We start from the raw sequence: 17,710 nt of genomic DNA on the forward strand, positions 1-17,710 counted from the left end.
GTTGTGGCACAGCACTTGGCTGTCTTGGACTCCAGTTCATACTGGGGTCCCACCACAAACCATATGTTGGCATGACTACTCTAGCCACGAGAGTTCCCTATTAATCTCCACCCCATACACCCTGCAGCCAGGAGCATATTCCTGTGTGCCAAAAAGAGAAAGCCTGGCAAAAGGAGAGACAGCACTCAAAAAACTTTTTAACTATGTGCCAAAACACAGTCATCTGCATTAAAATACCACCAGTTTTCAGACTAACACAGCTAGAACCTGTACTCTGACCTCTACAGTAAAAAGTGAGCAAACGGTGTAGTGTTGAATCTTATTACACCCAAAAGCCCCAAATTCCTGGGCAGCCTCTACCAATTTGCAATTAAGACTGGTCTCTATCCAGGACACGGCAAGTGCACCGTAACATGAAGTAACAGTACTGCAGGATGCTTGTGCTGCTATTTAGAAGTGTTTCAGAACTGAAAAAGAGCTCTTAGCTGCCTTAATTTCAACAAAAGTGCTACTTTAGACAGAGATTAATGACTTTGCAGGTGACAGGGCAATGCTAAGCAATTTTTCATAGACACTGAAACGGTTCCTGCTGACTGGCAGTAACGGCTGTCAGCCATGGCATCCCTTGGCAAACATTACCGCCTACCATCCAGAAACGAAATGGTACAAACACATAGCCAAGTGTCTAAACTAAAGCCTGACTCTCACCTGGTTTAATTTACACCCTTTTCACCTGAGACTTGTCTTTTTGCAGCTGGAGGTGCAGTCTGCATCTACTCACCACTCGCTCAGCAGCTCCCCGGAGCTGTTTTAACTCCAGTTACTGCAGCTGCTCTGTTTCTCCGGGAAACCAGGTAGAGCTGCAGCGAGAGACTGTGCTGAGTCAACCCACAGCAGACACCTCCATGCTTACGAGGCACATTAAGTTCTCCTCAGCATTTACAAGCTTACTGACAAAACCAGTCCACCAAGCTAAGCACAAGGCCGAGGAGCGCCGCGCTGCCAGCAGCGGCCAGGGCTAGTCCCGACGCGGCCCGATACTTCCCGGCTGCCTTCAAGGCGAGTGGGGAACCTCCCCCGCCCCGCTACCCCCTCCCTCACGGGGTCCCGCAGCAGCCTCCCCTGCGTGGGCCGGGAACGCGCCTCTTGCCGCGGCACCGCGCGCCCGCCGGCGCCACGAGCCCCGCCCCCAACCTTTGGCGCGAAAATGCCCGCGAGGGAGGCGGGAGGACGAGCGGCGGCGGGGCGGGGCCCGGCGGGCGGCGGCCGCTGATTGGGCGGCGCGGCGCCACGGCTGCGCACGTGGGGCGCGCTGTGGCGCGAACCGGTCGGGGGCCGGTGAGGCGGCGGTTGGGAGGCGGCCGGCATGGACCTGGCGGTGGCAACGGGGGACGCGGGCGCATCCCAGCAGCACCAGCAGCTCCGCGATGAAGTGGCCGAGAAGTGTCAGAAGCTGTTCCAGGACTTCCTAGAGGAGTGAGTGAGAGGGGCTGGGCTTGGCGGCGAGCGGGCAGGGCCTTCAGGAGGCGGCGGGCCGCGAGCGCCTCACAGAAGGGGCCGCCATTTGGCGAGGCCGAGATCCTGTCAGAGCCTGTCGCCTCGGACCTTCTGCTGCAGTCAAAATAGCCCTCCTTATCGTTTGAGCCTACCGCTGAGGCACTGCTGTGCCGAGAGGTCTGTGCCTCTCCAGGGGCGTAGGGAGGTAGCGTGGTGCTCCCTTGGTTAGCAAAACGGGGAGAAACTTCTTTGCTATGAGGGTGAGGGAGCCTTGGCACAGGCCGCCCGGGAAGGCCCTGGAGGCTCCTTCTCGGGAGGGTTTCAAACCCACTTGGGCACGCACCTGTGCCTCCTCATCGAGGGGAACCTGCTTTGGGCTGTATGATCTCTAGAGGTCCTTTCCAACCCCCACTCTTCTGTGGGTCTGTGAAAATCGTTCCCAAGCAGTTGTCGATGGGACTTTCATTAGGTGCATCTGGCCCCTTTTAACAGAGCTTTGTAACAGCCCGGTTGAAAATCCCATCAGCAGTTTTGTTGTTATTCTTCAGTACCAACCCCCTGCAAAGAAGGAAACCCTTAACGTCACCCTGAGGAGCATGAAACAAAACCCATTTTACTGGTGCAGTCATTGTTAGACTGTGAATAAAGTGTGTGGCAAGCTGGCTGTATGACATGCAGATACAGTGCGTCTGTGCTGAGCTGTTGGGAGAACACATGTAGGAAGGGGGACAGAGGGAGAAATACTGTTGGAAAAGACATTTGCAAGGGACTTTGGGATGCTGGTGTCCTGCTGAATTCAGAAGTATTCATTTGCAGCCTGATGTGTAACTGAAACGTTTTCCTGAATCGCTTGTCAGGTTCCAGAACAGCGACGGGGAGGTCAGGTACTTGCGCGATGCCGAAGAGCTGATCCGGCCGGAGCGGAACACGTTGGTCGTAAGCTTTGCAGATTTGGAGCAGTTCAATCAGCAGCTCTCTACCACTATTCAGGAAGAATTTTACAGGTAAAACTGTAGAGATTGCCTGAGAGCTGAGGTCTTAGGCCTGTGATGTTTTACATGTTATGTAAAACACAAGAGGGTTATCTGCTTTCTGTAGCCTAACAACACATTTAAGAATTGTTTGTTGCGTTTTTAATGCATTTTATTGCATGAAGTAATTTCTGAGTGGAAAGCCATGGGTTAACTGGGCAATTGCATTTATTCTGGTAAAGAAGTAGATAGTATGGGAATGCAGAATAAACTCTAAAACTTGCCCTGAAAACATTTTATTGAGCCAGTGGCTTATTTTGAGCATTTACTTCTCGATATAGGGTTAAAAGTGTCACAAAAATGAGTAGTTTGATGTAGTCTAAAGCAAAGAAGGCATTTTGCTAGCTTCTGTGAAATTAGAGCTGATTTTCTGTATTTCAGGGTATACCCTTACCTGTGCCGAGCAGTAAAGACTTTTGCCAGAGACCATGGAAATGTTCCTTCAAACAAAGACTTTTATGTTGCATTCCAAGATCTACCTACCAGACACAAGTAAGATGATAATTAATCCCAGAAGCTTGTGCATTCTTACTACTTGCAAGAAGCCTCTGAGCATAGAATCACGGAATGGTAAGGGTTGGAAGGGACTCTGAGATCATCCAGTCCAACCCCCCTGCAGCTACTGTAAACGTTTTGGTTGTATAGTGTGAAATGCACAGTTGACCGTATAATTGTGAAGAAGTTTCTGTGTGCAGGATGTTGTTTTAATCAGCTTTTTGTTTGTTGATCAGAGACACTTGCATCCATCATATTCCACAAATAAATGTGACTTGGCTGATTAAAAGAAAAATGATTTAGAGTATGTTGCTTTGGAGGTCTTCAAGACCCACCTGGATGTGTTCCTGTGTGACCTGATCTAGGTGGACCTGCTTTAGCAGGGGGGTTGGACTGGATGATCTCTGAAGGTCCCTTCCAACCCCTACCATTCTATGATTCTATGAGGTACCAGTGGAGGAAGTTGTGCCTTGCTTTTGAGTTTTAGTATTAATCTATGAGTTTATGCAGAGTCACAAAATGAGAATGTATTGTGGTAACTTTGTTTCTTTTGTCTGTTTCAGCTGTTCTTTAGTCACTGATTGAATCAAACTAGGTTATGTCTTAGTACTTGGGTAGTACCCTGGGTCTACAAGTATCCACTAAACAATTTAATCCTTATCCATCTCTGGATTTTAACAGAATTCGAGAGCTGACATCAGCAAAAATTGGCTCACTGATGCGTATCAGTGGGCAGGTGGTACGTACCCACCCAGTCCACCCGGAGCTTGTCAGTGGAACCTTCCTGTGCCTCGACTGCCAGACGGTCATTAAGGATGTGGAACAGCAGTTCAAATACACGCAGCCAAACATCTGCAGAAACCCAGTGTGTGCCAATAGGAGGAGATTCCTGCTGGACACAAACAAGTCAAGATTTGTTGACTTCCAAAAGGTACAGTGGTGAGGCTGGGGGACGGTGACAAATAGCCATGTTCCTGTGGTAGCTGAGAGGTGGTGTTTGTGTTCCTATGGTTATGTCAGCATTAAGAAAAGCCACTGGAATTTGACATCCCTTTTTTCTATGATATCTAGCAACAGGACAAGGGGTGATGGGATGAAGCTGGAATACAAAGAGTTCTACTTAAACATAAGAAAAAACTCTTTCAGTGTGAGGTGAGGGAGCCCTGGCACAGGCTGCCCAGAGGGGCTGTGGAGACTCCTTCCTTGGAGGTCTTCAAAACCCACCTGGACACATTTCTGTGTGACCTGATCTAGGTGGACCTGCTTTGGCAGGGGTGTTGGACTGGATGATCTCTAAAGGTCCCTTCCAACCCCTACCATTCTGTGATTTATAAAAATAATTTCTGTGTGCTCATGTTTATGTGTGGGAAATGATGAATAGTATCAAAGCAGTGTTGTTGCATGGTGTTTATTGTCTTAAGTAAGCCACTGAAAAGCCACTTTCATGAGCCATTGTTAGGCTGCTGTTGCAGTTATGTCATGTGTAGTTGTTCTGTACGAGTATGAGAAGAGATGTCTTTCACTGTCTGCAGCGTTTTGCTCTTCTGGATTGATTAACTCTGACAAATCTTCAGCACTTGACATCCTGCAGTAACATTTTGTGTCAGCCACATTAACTGATCTCTTCAAGCTGCTTTTTCTAGACCTCAGAGTTGTCATTGTGGCCCCTCTTTAAGTTTCTCCAAGTCTCTGTAGACACTGACTAGTGAAGGGATTTTTGATCGATTGTCTTGTCCTAAGAGGAATTTCACGCTTGACGTGGATGGCAGCAATCAAACGCTACTTTCTGTGCTGATTAGCAGCTTATCTTTAGAATCAGTTTCAAAGTGGGTGACATCTGCTGAGTGCTTGGTGTCCTTTACCCACCCAGGTTCGGATCCAGGAGACGCAGGCGGAGCTGCCTCGTGGCAGCATCCCTCGCAGCGTGGAGGTCATCTTGCGTGCCGAAGCGGTCGAGTCTGCCCAGGCAGGTGACAAATGTGACTTCACGGGGTCGCTGATTGTCGTGCCTGACGTGTCTCAGCTCTCAACACCAGGTTCGTTGCTGCCACTGTTGGCCTCAGTGACACATCCCTGCTGCTGGCTCTGGGAGCTGCGGCTCTGACTCCCACTCTCACTGCAGGGGTGCGTGCAGAAACCGGCTCACGTGTGAGCGGGACGGAGGGCTATGAAACCGAAGGCATCCGAGGACTTCGTGCCCTTGGGGTCAGAGAGCTGGCATATAAGCTCGTCTTTCTGGCTTGTTACGTTGCACCAACAAATCCACGGGTGAGTCTGGAAAGAGAATAGATTTAAAGCTATCAGTGATTCCTATTCTGTGTGGTTTTACCTCAGATTAAGGAGCGGGACTGGGTAAAGCTTTAAATACGTGTGTAACGCCTTGACTGGTTTTATGTGCTGTTTGGATTTATCTAGCAAGAGGGTTTTTTCTTGTTTGTATTGTTTATAGCAGTTTCCACAAATGTGATTATTTACCAGTGTTACCAGTTTATTCTAAGAGCTAACTGGTCCATTTATTTCCATTCAGCCTTTATCCATCTCTGCAGCACTTCCTGTTGTTTCATGTCACATGGAAAACAGTGATCCCACTTCTGGCCTCTGGTTGATCACATACCATCTTGGGATGTTACTGCAACACAGCAGCAATGCTGGGTTGCAGCATATAGTCAGCAATGTTGCAGCATAGTCAGCAATGCTGACTATGGCTGGGTTTAGCATAGTGTGGTATTTTAATGTGTAATTCTGCAAGCAGCTTCACCATCACATAGGATAAAAATAGCATCTGTTACTTTCTGGGTGTAGAAGTTTCCTGCCTCATTCCAGAGCAGTGCAAAACCTTGTAAAGTCCACTTCATGAAGAATGCTTACAAAGGCAGATTTTAGCCAAAGGAAGCCATACTGGCTTACTTTAATCTCTGGACAAGCATCTCTCCTGGGTTTTTGCTCACCAAAGTTACATTCCATTGATTAGTCTCCTTAGGAAACTGTGTGTTGGGTTTTAGAGCTATAAGGTTGGGCTTTCTTAGCCTGAGATCACATTTTTTGAACGTGTTCCTCCTGGTTTTTTGTAACCTCCTGCCTGCAGTGCTCACATTCAGCAGTGACCATATTATAACTTTCATTGCTCTTTCTGTTGTCTAGTTTGGTGGAAAAGAGCTCCGAGATGAAGAACAGACTGCAGAAAGCATTAAAAACCAAATGTCCGTGAAAGAGTGGGAAAAGGTTTTTGAAATGAGCCAAGATAAAAACCTTTACCATAATCTGTGCACCAGCCTCTTCCCCACTATCCATGGTAAGACTCCAGTTGTTGCCTCAGAGAGGGACAGATTTCCCTTGTGAATATATTAATTCTTGCTCTCTGTGTTGTGCCATTTTTGGAAAGCTTGAAGGCCAGCTACCACAAACTGCCCTCCTGCAATCCTGTTAGAAAAGGACAATCTGTTTTCTGAGTACTTGTTGTGTTTAATCATTAAGGCCTACAAGACTAGTCACAGAATCATAGAATCTTAAGAATTGGAAGGGACCTTAAAAGCTCATCCAGTCCAGCCCCCTGCCAGAGCGGGACCACCTAGAGTAGGTCACACAGGAACTCATCCAGGTGGGTTTTGAGCATCTCCAGAGAAGGATATATTGTCAAAATGGTTGGTTTGGCTATTGGGGTATCTGCTGCTAAACCCTACAGCTGACAGTTGGATATAAGCTCTATTTTATATGGGCTTTCTCCAAGTATTTGTATGCTTTTGTACATGCCTCTGTGTGTGTGTGTATGTGTATACATTTGCAGTTGTTTCTGCCTCAGAGTCAGTTCAGGGACTTCTGTTGGTTACATATTAAAAACTTTGATCAACTGAATTTAGTCCATATTCTGAACCCCTGTGGCATAAAGGAATTCAACTGCTTTCAAGTCATTCTTCCCTGAAACTGTATCAAGCACATAAGTGCAGTTTTAGTGGATGTTTAGCAAACAGATATAGGCTGAGTGGATGTGCCCAAACACTTACAATTCTAGTGGGTTCAAAGGGGATTTTTAATAGCAGAAAAGTAAACATCCTTTGAATTTTCAGTTGAGTGTCTTTTCTTGGGTAGGTAATGATGAAGTGAAACGTGGGGTCTTGCTGATGCTTTTTGGAGGAGTTCCTAAGACCACATCAGAAGGCACCTCATTGCGTGGGGACATCAATGTTTGTGTCGTTGGTGATCCGAGTACAGCCAAGAGTCAATTTCTAAAGTAAGTATGTCACTAAAACTCAGTATTTCAATGTTGTCCAGTTTCCCTAGAGTTGTAAATGTGTACTTTGCCTTTCCTGTGATCAACAGAGGAAAGGGAAGTCAAATATTTTAAGAATATTGTCCAGGAATTGTTTGGATGTGGTTGAAGTATTTGACCAGGGCTGAAGCAAACTCTGATAGCACCTGTGGTAATAAAAAGGAATGAATTAAGGCTTTTTTTGTGTTATTTAGGTAGTTATTAAAGTTTGACTCTCCAAATATTTTCCAAAGACGTTGAATAATAACAAAAATACAAAAAGTTCTTGCACATCTTAGATGTCAGGGATAGGTGAAATAATGATGTGTTTTCTTCTGATTTTAGCTTGGTGTAAATTGGTACAACACTTTGGACTACTCTTAGCCCTGAAAAATAATGATGAGATAGTTACATTTTCTGCTCCATCTTATACTATAATGCTTTCTAATTGGAAGTTCTGTTTAATAGGGTTTTATTTTACCATAGTGTTCATTTATCTCTGCATCGCTCTCCATGAGGCTGAGGTGCATTCAGCACATGGTGCAGAGGCACCACAAAAGCTGCCTTAGGCTGCCTGTGGTCAGTCTCACTGCTTCCTGCTGTGAAGGAAGCATATGAAGGAGGCATTCCTGTGCTGTGAAGCCCATAGCCCATAGTTCTCTTGCTCTGACATCTACCTGACCTGTAAGGAGCTGTGTTAGCTTGTGGAATCAGCAGAAAACTTGTGGGAAGAGGATTGGGTTTTTTTCTGCTGGTGTAACCATGAGAGAATAACAGACCTGTGATAGACTGCAGTTAGATCAGGATGTCTTTCCAAGGCTTGCTTAAACATTATTGAGGGTAGGAGGACTTACTTAAGTATCAGTTGCTACCTGAAGGAAGGAACAAGTCCTGGCCCCAGAGGTTAAAAGCAGCACTGTATTACAGTTACCTTGTTTCTGCAGGTTTTGATCTGACTTTTCAAGTTTGTTCCTCACTGTTCCATCTCTCCACAGGCACGTGGATGAGTTCAGTCCTCGTGCTGTATACACCAGTGGAAAAGCCTCCAGTGCTGCTGGTCTAACTGCAGCTGTTGTGAAAGATGAAGAGTCTCATGAATTTGTCATTGAAGCTGGAGCACTGATGCTGGCAGATAACGTGAGTCCAGGAGTCAGAGAGGTTCCTACATCTCTGGAATGGTTTTGATTTAACAACAAAGAACCCCCAATTGTCTTAATGGTGTTGTTTTTTCCCCCCAAAGTGATTGGATTTGGGTGACTTCTTCTTTTTTATTCTTGCACTGCAGGGAGTTTGTTGCATTGATGAGTTTGACAAAATGGATGTGCGGGATCAAGTAGCCATTCATGAAGCAATGGAGCAGCAGACTATATCCATCACTAAAGCAGGAGTGAAGGTAGCTTACACTGTTCCTCTGCTTGTGTGCTCTGTACAATTAATTAACTGCCTGTTTGTCACACGTACTGATCTCGTGTCATCTGGCAGGTTTTCATGTCAGCTCTGCAGCAGCCTCGCTGTGGCAGGACAGAGATCACTTGAAAAGTTTTTGTGCCACATACCCAAAAAGGATGAGGAGACCTTACTGAAAGGGAAAAAGCTAGTGGACAGGAAACAGAAAATGGGGAAACCCTAACCTTGAGGTAACCCCTAGGCAGGGTGTAGGTTTCTGTGTGTTTGCAGAAGCAAAGCTCGTGTTTGAACTGTTTAAAAACAAGGTGTTGTGTAAAGCACTTTTAAGGGCTTGTTTCATTATTGTTGGCAAGAATGTGGCAATGTTAAACTATTGATTGATCAAACAGTGTGTTGTGGCAGAGATCTGGTTAGAAAGGGCTGGCTTAGAAGAGTTTGGGCTCTTTTGAGGAGTGATTCTTGTAACAACCCCGCTGAAACTCCATCCAAAAGATGTTATGCTGACCCATTTGAATTGAATGAGTTGGTTTAGCAAGTGAGCACAGACATAGTTCTTCTCTTTTTGAATGACTCATTTTTTTCCCTTGTCAGGCTACCCTGAATGCCAGGACATCCATTTTGGCTGCAGCAAACCCAGTTGGCGGGCGCTATGACAGATCCAAGTCACTGAAACAGAATATAAACTTGTCAGCTCCCATCATGTCTCGCTTTGATCTCTTCTTCATCCTTGTGGATGAATGTAATGAGGTAATTTTAAGGAGTTCTACAATAATTTAAGTCAGAAAAGAACTCTGGAGGTCTCTAGTCTGACCTTATGCTCAAAGCAGATTGTTGAGAACAAGACCTTGACCTGGTGAGTTTTGATTATCTCCAAGGATGGAGATTCTTCAGCCTCTCTAGGCCCCTACTGCAATGTCTGACAACTCTCAGGTGTTTTAAAAGTAATAATAACTTTTGTATCTAATCAGTGTTTCCCATGGTTCAGTTTGTGTCAGTTGCCTTATGTCAATCTGTACTTCTAAGAAAAATCTAGCTTCATCACATCTTTTCTTGCCAGGCAGGCAGTTGCTTTCTCTTGAAGCTGAATAGACCTAGCTCTTCCAGCTTCTCATGCATTGTTCTGCCCTCTGACCATCTTGGTGGCCCTCTGAAACCTTAGGGGAAACTGATCTCATGAGACAGTCTGGCATCTGCTTTGCATCTCTCTGTGAAGTCAGGAGCTGGCAGTACAAATTTGAACATGCTCTGCTGAGTACAAGGACACTGCCTTTTCATCCTGTAGTGATTTGACCTGCAAACTTAACACCATTAGTCATTTTTACAAATTGCTGGTCACTAAGGCTGAGGCTGCTACCACCTGACTGTGTGGTGTTTGCCTTGGGAACACATGAGGTACAGAGATTAATGTTGCTTTGGTGATACTGGTTTGCACAGAGTGATTTCCCAACTGGGAAGGGATGGATGAAGGAGACAATGTAGGCTGAAAAGGAGGAAAGCAATTCCCACGCTGAAAAGTGCTGCTTTCTGCCTGTTCTTTGGCTAACTTGTAACCCAGGAGAGTTCCAAGAGGTTATAAATCCTAGAACTGCCTTTTGTCTCTTCTCTGCAATGTTCCCCTGTACTAAAAACCTCTGGGGCATTCTCCTGGATCTTCTGGCAGAGACTTTGGCTTCTGGAAAGGCTAGCTCTGCCAAGAGGAGTGCAAGGGAGGGAAAGGAACGGGAAGGAAAAATGTAGCTGTTGTTTTGATACTTGGCTGATGTTGTGAGAGTGATCTGACATCGATACTGTCTCAGGTTACAGACTATGCCATTGCCAGGCGCATAGTGGATCTGCACTCCAGAGTAGAAGAATCTGTTGATCGTGTCTATTCATTAGATGATATCAGAAGATACCTGCTGTTTGCAAGACAGTTTAAACCCAAGGTAATTAATTCTACATCCTTGTACAAGTTGTTCTGTATGAGCAGGTACAAAGGAATCCTCACTCTCTATCATGGTTTTCCCCCAGCAAATACAAAGACCCTTTAGTGCAGCATTCTCTCAAGTGAGCAGCCATAAACTCATTACTTAGAAACAGCATATTTTGGAACCATGTACTCTCTTTGGTTTTTGAACTCCAGAAACCCAGCCAGCCCAGCTGAGACTCATGTTACAATCAGCAGTGTTAACTGCTTTGGTGGCAGTTCTTAACCCCTGGAATGATGGAGGGGTCATTTATATTTTTCTCATACCTCAAGGTCATGGGTTATTCATGGCTGCTGCAGAGATATTTGGGTTTTATGACTGACTTGTTGATCAAGAAGTGTGTTTTGTCTTTCTTTTAAAAGGGTATTTTTCCTCATTATTACTTTGCCTTCCTTGTGGTAAAACACATGGGAAACTGCTCTGAAGTACACATTTTGTGGTCTGTCCAAATAGCAGCCTGGCTGGTCCATTTCTTACGTGTTTCAGAAGTTCTCCTAACAGACCTCTCACATGGAAAGAGAGGACACCTTTACAGAGCTTTGAAAGCTGTTTCAGTTCCATTTGCTGGGGAGTTTGTTTTCCAGCTGGATCTGTGTATGTGCAGATAGACTCAGGTTACACAAAGCATGTACACAAAGCTGGAGTAAGTGTTAGGATGTGGAGTGTATGCTTGTGTGTGTGCACTTGCATGCAGAATGGAAGGTAAATAAACATAGAGCATTCTCATAGGGATATGCATGAATTATGCCTGAAGCATGGAAAAGAAAAATAGACATGTTAAAACAATTATGTGTTAATGCACTTCTTGTATCGCTGTAATTATTACAATGTCATTATAACGTGATTGTCATTATGTTTATGTGTAGTATGTGTGCTAGGACAGAATATTTCAGAGAACAGCAGTAGCTTGTAGAAAAAAGTCTTGGAACTGCTCACTCAATGTAAGAAGCATAAACTCCAATGGAATCATAGAATCACAGAATGGTAGGGGTTGGAAGGGACCTTTAGAGATCATCCAGTCCAATCCCCCTGCAGAAGCAGGTTCACCTAGATCAGGTTGCATAGGAACATGTCCAGGTGGGTCTTGAAGACCTCCAAGGAAGGAGCCTCCACACCGCCTCTGGGCAGCCTGTGCCAGGGCTCCCTCGCCTCAACAGTGAAGAAGTTTTTGCTTAAGTTTAAGTTGAACTTTTTGTGTTCCAGCTTCATCCCATTACCCCTTGTCCTGTTGCTAGATACCATTGAAAAAAAAAGGGATGTCCCAACCTCCTGACACCCACCACATATATACTTGTAAATATGAATAATATCCCCACTCAGTCTCCTCTTCTCCAGACTAAACAGCCCCAACTCCTGCAGCCTTTCCTTATATGAAAGATGTTCTATACCCCTGATCATTTTGGTGCCCCTGCACTGGACTCTCTCCAGCACTTCCCTGTCCCTCTTGAGCTGAGGAGCCCAGAACTGGACACAGGACTCCAGATGAGGCCTCACCAGGGCAGAGTAGAGGGGGAGAAGAACCTCCCTTGACCACACTCTTCTTTCAACGTGGCTAACTGTCACAGTGTCTTCTGTCACACAGATATCTAAGGAGTCTGAGGACTTTATAGTGGAGCAGTATAAGCGGCTACGGCAGCGCGACGGCTCTGGAGTGACAAAGTCATCCTGGAGAATCACGGTGCGGCAGCTGGAAAGCATGATTCGGCTCTCTGAAGCCATGGCCCGTATGCACTGCTGTGATGAGGTATCAGGCTTTGGGTCAAACTTTGTAGACATGTTGATGTAAATGTTGTGGGGGTTCAGGCTTTGCTCTTTGGCTGTGGTGATGTATGTGTTTAAATCTAGTGGGTGAGGAGGAGAGCTTGGATGGTGTTTTCACTTGGGATGTGGTCACACTCCAACTCAATTTGTATGCCAGAAGTACTGGTTTTAAGGTGTGTCTTGTAAAACTGGGATCAGCTGGCCCAGACTGCAAACATGCATGTTTTTGTGTTACAGTTGTGTCAGCACTCTCATCCTGTTATGTGGCAAATCATGACAAAGAGGAAGAACAGGCATTTATTAGTATCAGCCAGGGCTGTTGGTAGTTTCTCTCCTAATCTCATATAGTTTGTAATCTCACAGTTGTCTTCCATCTGCAGTTGAAAAAGCCAAAGCTCATCAAAGTATCTGAACCTCCCTGAGAACAGCTGTATTTGTGGTCTGAGCTCCTCCTCATATCAACCAGTGTTGAAATGTATATTGTGCTATGGCTGTTAACTGTAGTATGACTCCTACCCACCAGATCCCTGCTTTAAAACCCAGCAGGCCCTTTGAAATGTTGATCAGGAGTGATGTCACTGACACACACAGTGGTAGAAACTTGCTCCCTGGTTGTGTAAGAAGGACACCTGTTGGGTTTTCCTCAATTAAATTCAACTTGTATAAAGACACAGATAACTTTTAGCTCAGCTAGAGATGATTTTTCCAGTTCTTGCCTTTCAGTTCCAGAGAGGAATCTCGTTAATCACATCTATCTCTCTTTTTTCCATAGTGTTTCTGTTCAAGACCCTTTTATTTCATGTTCCTTGCTCTACTGATCATTCTTCAAAATATTCTTGGCTTAAGCAAAAATTGTATCAACTCCACATGATTCCTAAAGCCTGAAAGGTTCATCAGACTGCTTATTCTTTCTATAACCTTGTGTGAGCTCACAATACTTGCAGTAGTAGACTTGCAGAGTCTTTACCACTTAGAATTAATCAGGCAAGATGGATAAAAAAGCCCTTTGTCAGGTCAGATTCTGGAGCTGTTGTGGGGAAAAAAAGCTTCGGACACTAAGAGCCACCATGCCTCTTTTTCAAATCTTCCCCAGGTTCACCCCAAACACGTGAAGGAAGCTTTCAGGCTTTTAAATAAGTCCATCATTAGAGTTGAGACTCCTGACATCAATTTAGACCAAGATGATGAGCAGCAAATGGAGGATCAAGAGGACCAAGATGGAGTCAATGGTAAATTACTTGTGGAGAATTTTTTCAAAGGGGGAAGTGCTTTAGAGCTTACCTTGTTGGAGTATATGCTTCAGTTTCTCACCTGTTTCTCATCTAATAAGGCACCTTGAGTCCTGTTCTTAACTCTCTTACTTCTTAAGCCTCCTTTGTGGGTCCGCACACCTGGTCGGTCAGTGCATCACTTTTGGTAGCTCAGAGTATTAAGCAGATTTAACCTGGGTATCTGTCCAAACAGGTGAGGCAGAAGCTCCAGCTGGGGTCAATGGTCTTGTCAATGGGATCAATGGCCATTCTGAGGACACAAACAAGGATGCTGCACCCAAAGCTTCTCTGAGACTGGGCTTCTCTGAGTATCGGAGGATTTCTAATCTCCTGGTGCTGCACCTCAGGAAAGCAGAGGAAGGTGAGGATTTGTGTGTTGGAAAGATAACAGAGCTTAAGTTTGGAGAGCAACTGTTACTACATCTGTTGCACTTGGGATTTTCACTCCTGCTGACACAACAAACTTACTAGGCTGGGTGTGAGTCTGTACACTGTGGCTTTGCTACGTCTGACGATACAGGTATGACTTCTCAGACTTTATAGCTCTGTATCTTAGACATTTGTCAGAACTCAGTAAGTCAAAGAGCATGTTCTATGATTCTATGTAAAGGCAGCAAATCCAGAAAAGGATTTGTAGCATAAGTTGGTTCAACCTAGCTAGAAGTCAGCAGTAATGAAAACTGTAGCGAGAGCTTGAACATGTACCAGCAACCACAGCCTGAAGTGTAGAGTATGTGCCAAATAGCTGGCACCATTTCTTGGGGAGATGTTTCAGTAGCAATGAGGTTACCCCACTAATGAAATACAGCAGTTACAGCATATACCAATGCTATGGTGTTTTTGGAAGGGTGTGGAGACTACAGTGTCTGTTCAAAATGCTGAGTACATCTAGAAGGATGACTACTTCAGCTTTCTGTGACAGTGGTTTTCTTTTGCCCTTGCTAGAGGAAAGTTGTGTGAGTCCTTACAACTGCTTTTTCTTAAAGCTGAAGGCTGATGTGATTGCCAGGCTGCTCATTTAATTTGCAAGCCACTGCATAAAACTGAAAGCTTCAGTTGTCAATCTAAACATGTCCAATATGTAAACCATGATACAACAGCTTCCTGTGCAAAACATGGTGGTTTAAGAAGACATCTTTCTGTCTTCAGCATTGTGTATCCTTTTCTCTCACTGTTTGAATGGTGTCTTACTGCTGCTGTGTTAATGCAAACTGTTTTCTTTGCAGAAGAGGACGATTCATCATTAAAGAGGAGTGAACTTATTAATTGGTATCTAAAGGAGATTGAATCTGAAATAGAATCTGAAGAAGAACTAATAAATAAGAAGAGGATCATAGAGAAAGTCATTCAGCGCCTTACACATTATGTACGTATAGAGATGTGTGGTAGTGGAACAGGGTTTTAGCTGACAGCATGCAGTGATTTGGTTTTCATAGGATATATTTCTGATGAGAGAAATATCTTTGTGCTTGTTCTTGACTGATGCAGTACAAATGCCTTCCTTGCTTAGTGCCTGTTAAAGGTAATTATAGAGAAAACACTGAAGTGAATCAGAGCTGTGTGTGAGTGAAAGTTCAAAATGATGTTTTGTGTCCCTGTAGAAGTGTAAGTGAGATTTTGCTGTGGTTTTGTAGTTTTAGTTATATATTAGGGTACAGAAATACTTTAGTCAAAGGAGCACTATGGTGATTTGGAGGAAAAAGATTGAATAGTTCCCAGAAAACATATGACATATGACATCTCCACTGAGAGTAATTGTTAGGCTTAGAAACCTGTTAAAGAGGAACCCATTTAGAATTAAAAGGGTAAAACAACTCATCAGTAAGAGGTGCTACCAGTATGAAAAGGGAATGCCTTTCAAAAAGTAGAAACAAACCTTTCTGTTCTTGTTTGAACACATTTTTTTGTGTGTTGCAGGACCACATCCTGATAGAACTATCCCAGTCAGGACTGAGAGGATCCAGAGAAGAAGAGACTTTTGATGAAGATCCATACCTGGTTGTCAACCCAAACTACCTGCTGGAAGACTAAGGGCTGACTGTAAAGCTGACCAGTTACACATTGGAAAACACATTCTTCTCTTGCCAGGATTGTTGTGTAGCCAACATCTTAAGTTCCTACAAGTGCTTTGCTGTGGGACATGCCAGTGTGCCAATGTTAGTAGTATATGATTGCTCATTGGCACTGAGCGTGCCTGGGAAGCTTTTAAACAACAGACTTGTGTATTAGTTTGGTTGTTAATTCTGGGTTTCAGTGCCATCAGGCAGATGCAGAGGAGAATCAATTCAATAGCTCTTTTCATCATCAAGCTATGTAGATGCTTCTGTGAGAGGGATTTTGCATTGTTCTGTTGTATTTAGTGAACTTCTTATGCGACAGGTTTTCACTGGTTTTCTTAGTAACATAAAATAAAAGATCATTAAATGTTTGGAGATGCCTGGGGGTGGATTTGTTGTCACTTGGATGTGGAATTGCTATTTTCTATGCCTGTGCTTTTGAGGCTGAAAAAAATAGTGCTCTAAATACTCAATGTCTCAAAGCTTACATTTCCTGGATGACAGATGCTAGTTTTTAAGAAGCCTTTTTAACTTCCAGTAATGGATATTGAGAAACTCTGACTGCTTCTCTTTCTTTTTAGATGGACTAAAGATGTGTATGCCTCTCTGCATGTGTAACATAGAAAATAGCCAAGCCCAAGGCAAGGCTTTAAGTCAGGAGGTCAGACACACACATGCTGATGAAAGTCTAGACTTGTAAGTGGATTGAAAACTGCCATCATTTGTGAGAGATTTTTAAGACTGTATTTGTAAACTTGTTTATAGATTTTTCTATAAGGAAATTTCACTCACATTTCTATTCTCAATTATTTGCTGTATGCTATGGGATTATTAAATAATCTAGTAAGAATTGAAAATACTTGAATGTTTTTCTTGTCAGCCTGAGAGCAGCATTTGTAAAAACATGAAAGATACCTAAGGTATGTATTTTAAGTTTAAATAGTGGGAAATAACTGTTTCCAAAGTAGGTCCAGAAATCTAGTTGGTTTGTAAGACAGTTGTTTTGTTTTCTTAGTCTCTCCCACCTTTGGAGAGATATGCCCTTGGTCTGACTAAGCATATCATTAAGGATAACAGATTTAAGGAATGGAAGGAATCATAATAACATCACCACACCACTGGACACTAACTTGAGCTGCAGCAGCTGCTCTCCACAAATTTTTACTGAACAGCATAACCAGTGGCTGGATGAGGGGAGAGCAGCGGATGTCATCTACCCTGACTTCAGCAAGGCTTTTGACACTGTCTCCCACAGCATCCTCATCAGAAAGCTCAGGCAGTGTGGCTTGGATGAGTGGACAGTGAGGTGGATCGAGAGCTGGCTGAATGACAGAGCCCAGAGGGTGGTGATCAATGGCACAGAGTCGAGATGGAGGCCTGTGGCCAGTGGAGTTCCACAGGGATCGATTCTGGGGCCAGTCTTGTTCAACATCTTCATCAGCCACCTGGATGAGGGGACAGAGTGTACCCTCAGCAAGTTCCCTGATGACACCAAACTGGGAGCACTGGCTGATTCCCCAGAGGCTGTGCTGCCATTCAACGGGATCTCAACCGGCCTGAGAGTTGGGCAGAGAGGAACCTCATGAGGTTCAACAAGGACAAGTGCAGAGTCCTGCATCTGGGAAGGAACAACCCCATGCACCAGGACAGGCTGGGGATTGACCTGCTGGAGAGCAGCCCTGCAGAGAGAGACCTGGGAGTGTTGGTTGGTAATAAACTAACCATGAGCCAGCAATGTGCCCTCGTGGCCAAGAAGGCCAATGGCATCCTGGGATGCATCAAGAAGAGTGTGGGCAGCAGGTCGAGGGAGGTTCTTCTCCCTGTCTACTCTGCTCTGGTGAGGCCACATCTGGAGTCCTGTGTCCAGTTCTGGGCTGCAGCTCAAGAGGGACAGGGAACTTCTGGAGAGAGTCCGGCACAGGGCCACCAAGATGATCAGGGGACTGGAGCATCTTCCTTATGAGGAAAGGCTGCGGGA

The 17,710-nt window shown here is 44.7% G+C and overlaps 1 protein-coding gene across 1 annotated transcript; it reads left to right on the forward strand.

The window, feature by feature from the left end:
- Positions 1-1,342: 1,342 nt before the first annotated feature.
- MCM6 (minichromosome maintenance complex component 6) lies at positions 1,343-16,471 on the forward strand. Its single transcript, XM_062004799.1, has 17 exons — positions 1,343-1,476; positions 2,355-2,501; positions 2,910-3,020; positions 3,705-3,954; positions 4,894-5,059; positions 5,146-5,291; positions 6,165-6,315; positions 7,110-7,251; positions 8,265-8,406; positions 8,555-8,662; positions 9,268-9,423; positions 10,473-10,601; positions 12,226-12,387; positions 13,498-13,633; positions 13,869-14,036; positions 14,902-15,041; positions 15,593-16,471. Exons 1-17 carry the CDS (start codon positions 1,367-1,369, stop codon positions 15,704-15,706), a joined length of 2,478 nt encoding a protein of 825 aa, XP_061860783.1. The 5' UTR covers positions 1,343-1,366; the 3' UTR covers positions 15,707-16,471.
- Positions 16,472-17,710: the final 1,239 nt, after the last annotated feature.

The sequence above is a fragment of the Colius striatus genome, chromosome 11, assembly GCF_028858725.1.
Source record: "Colius striatus isolate bColStr4 chromosome 11, bColStr4.1.hap1, whole genome shotgun sequence".
NCBI lineage: Eukaryota > Metazoa > Chordata > Aves > Coliiformes > Coliidae > Colius > Colius striatus.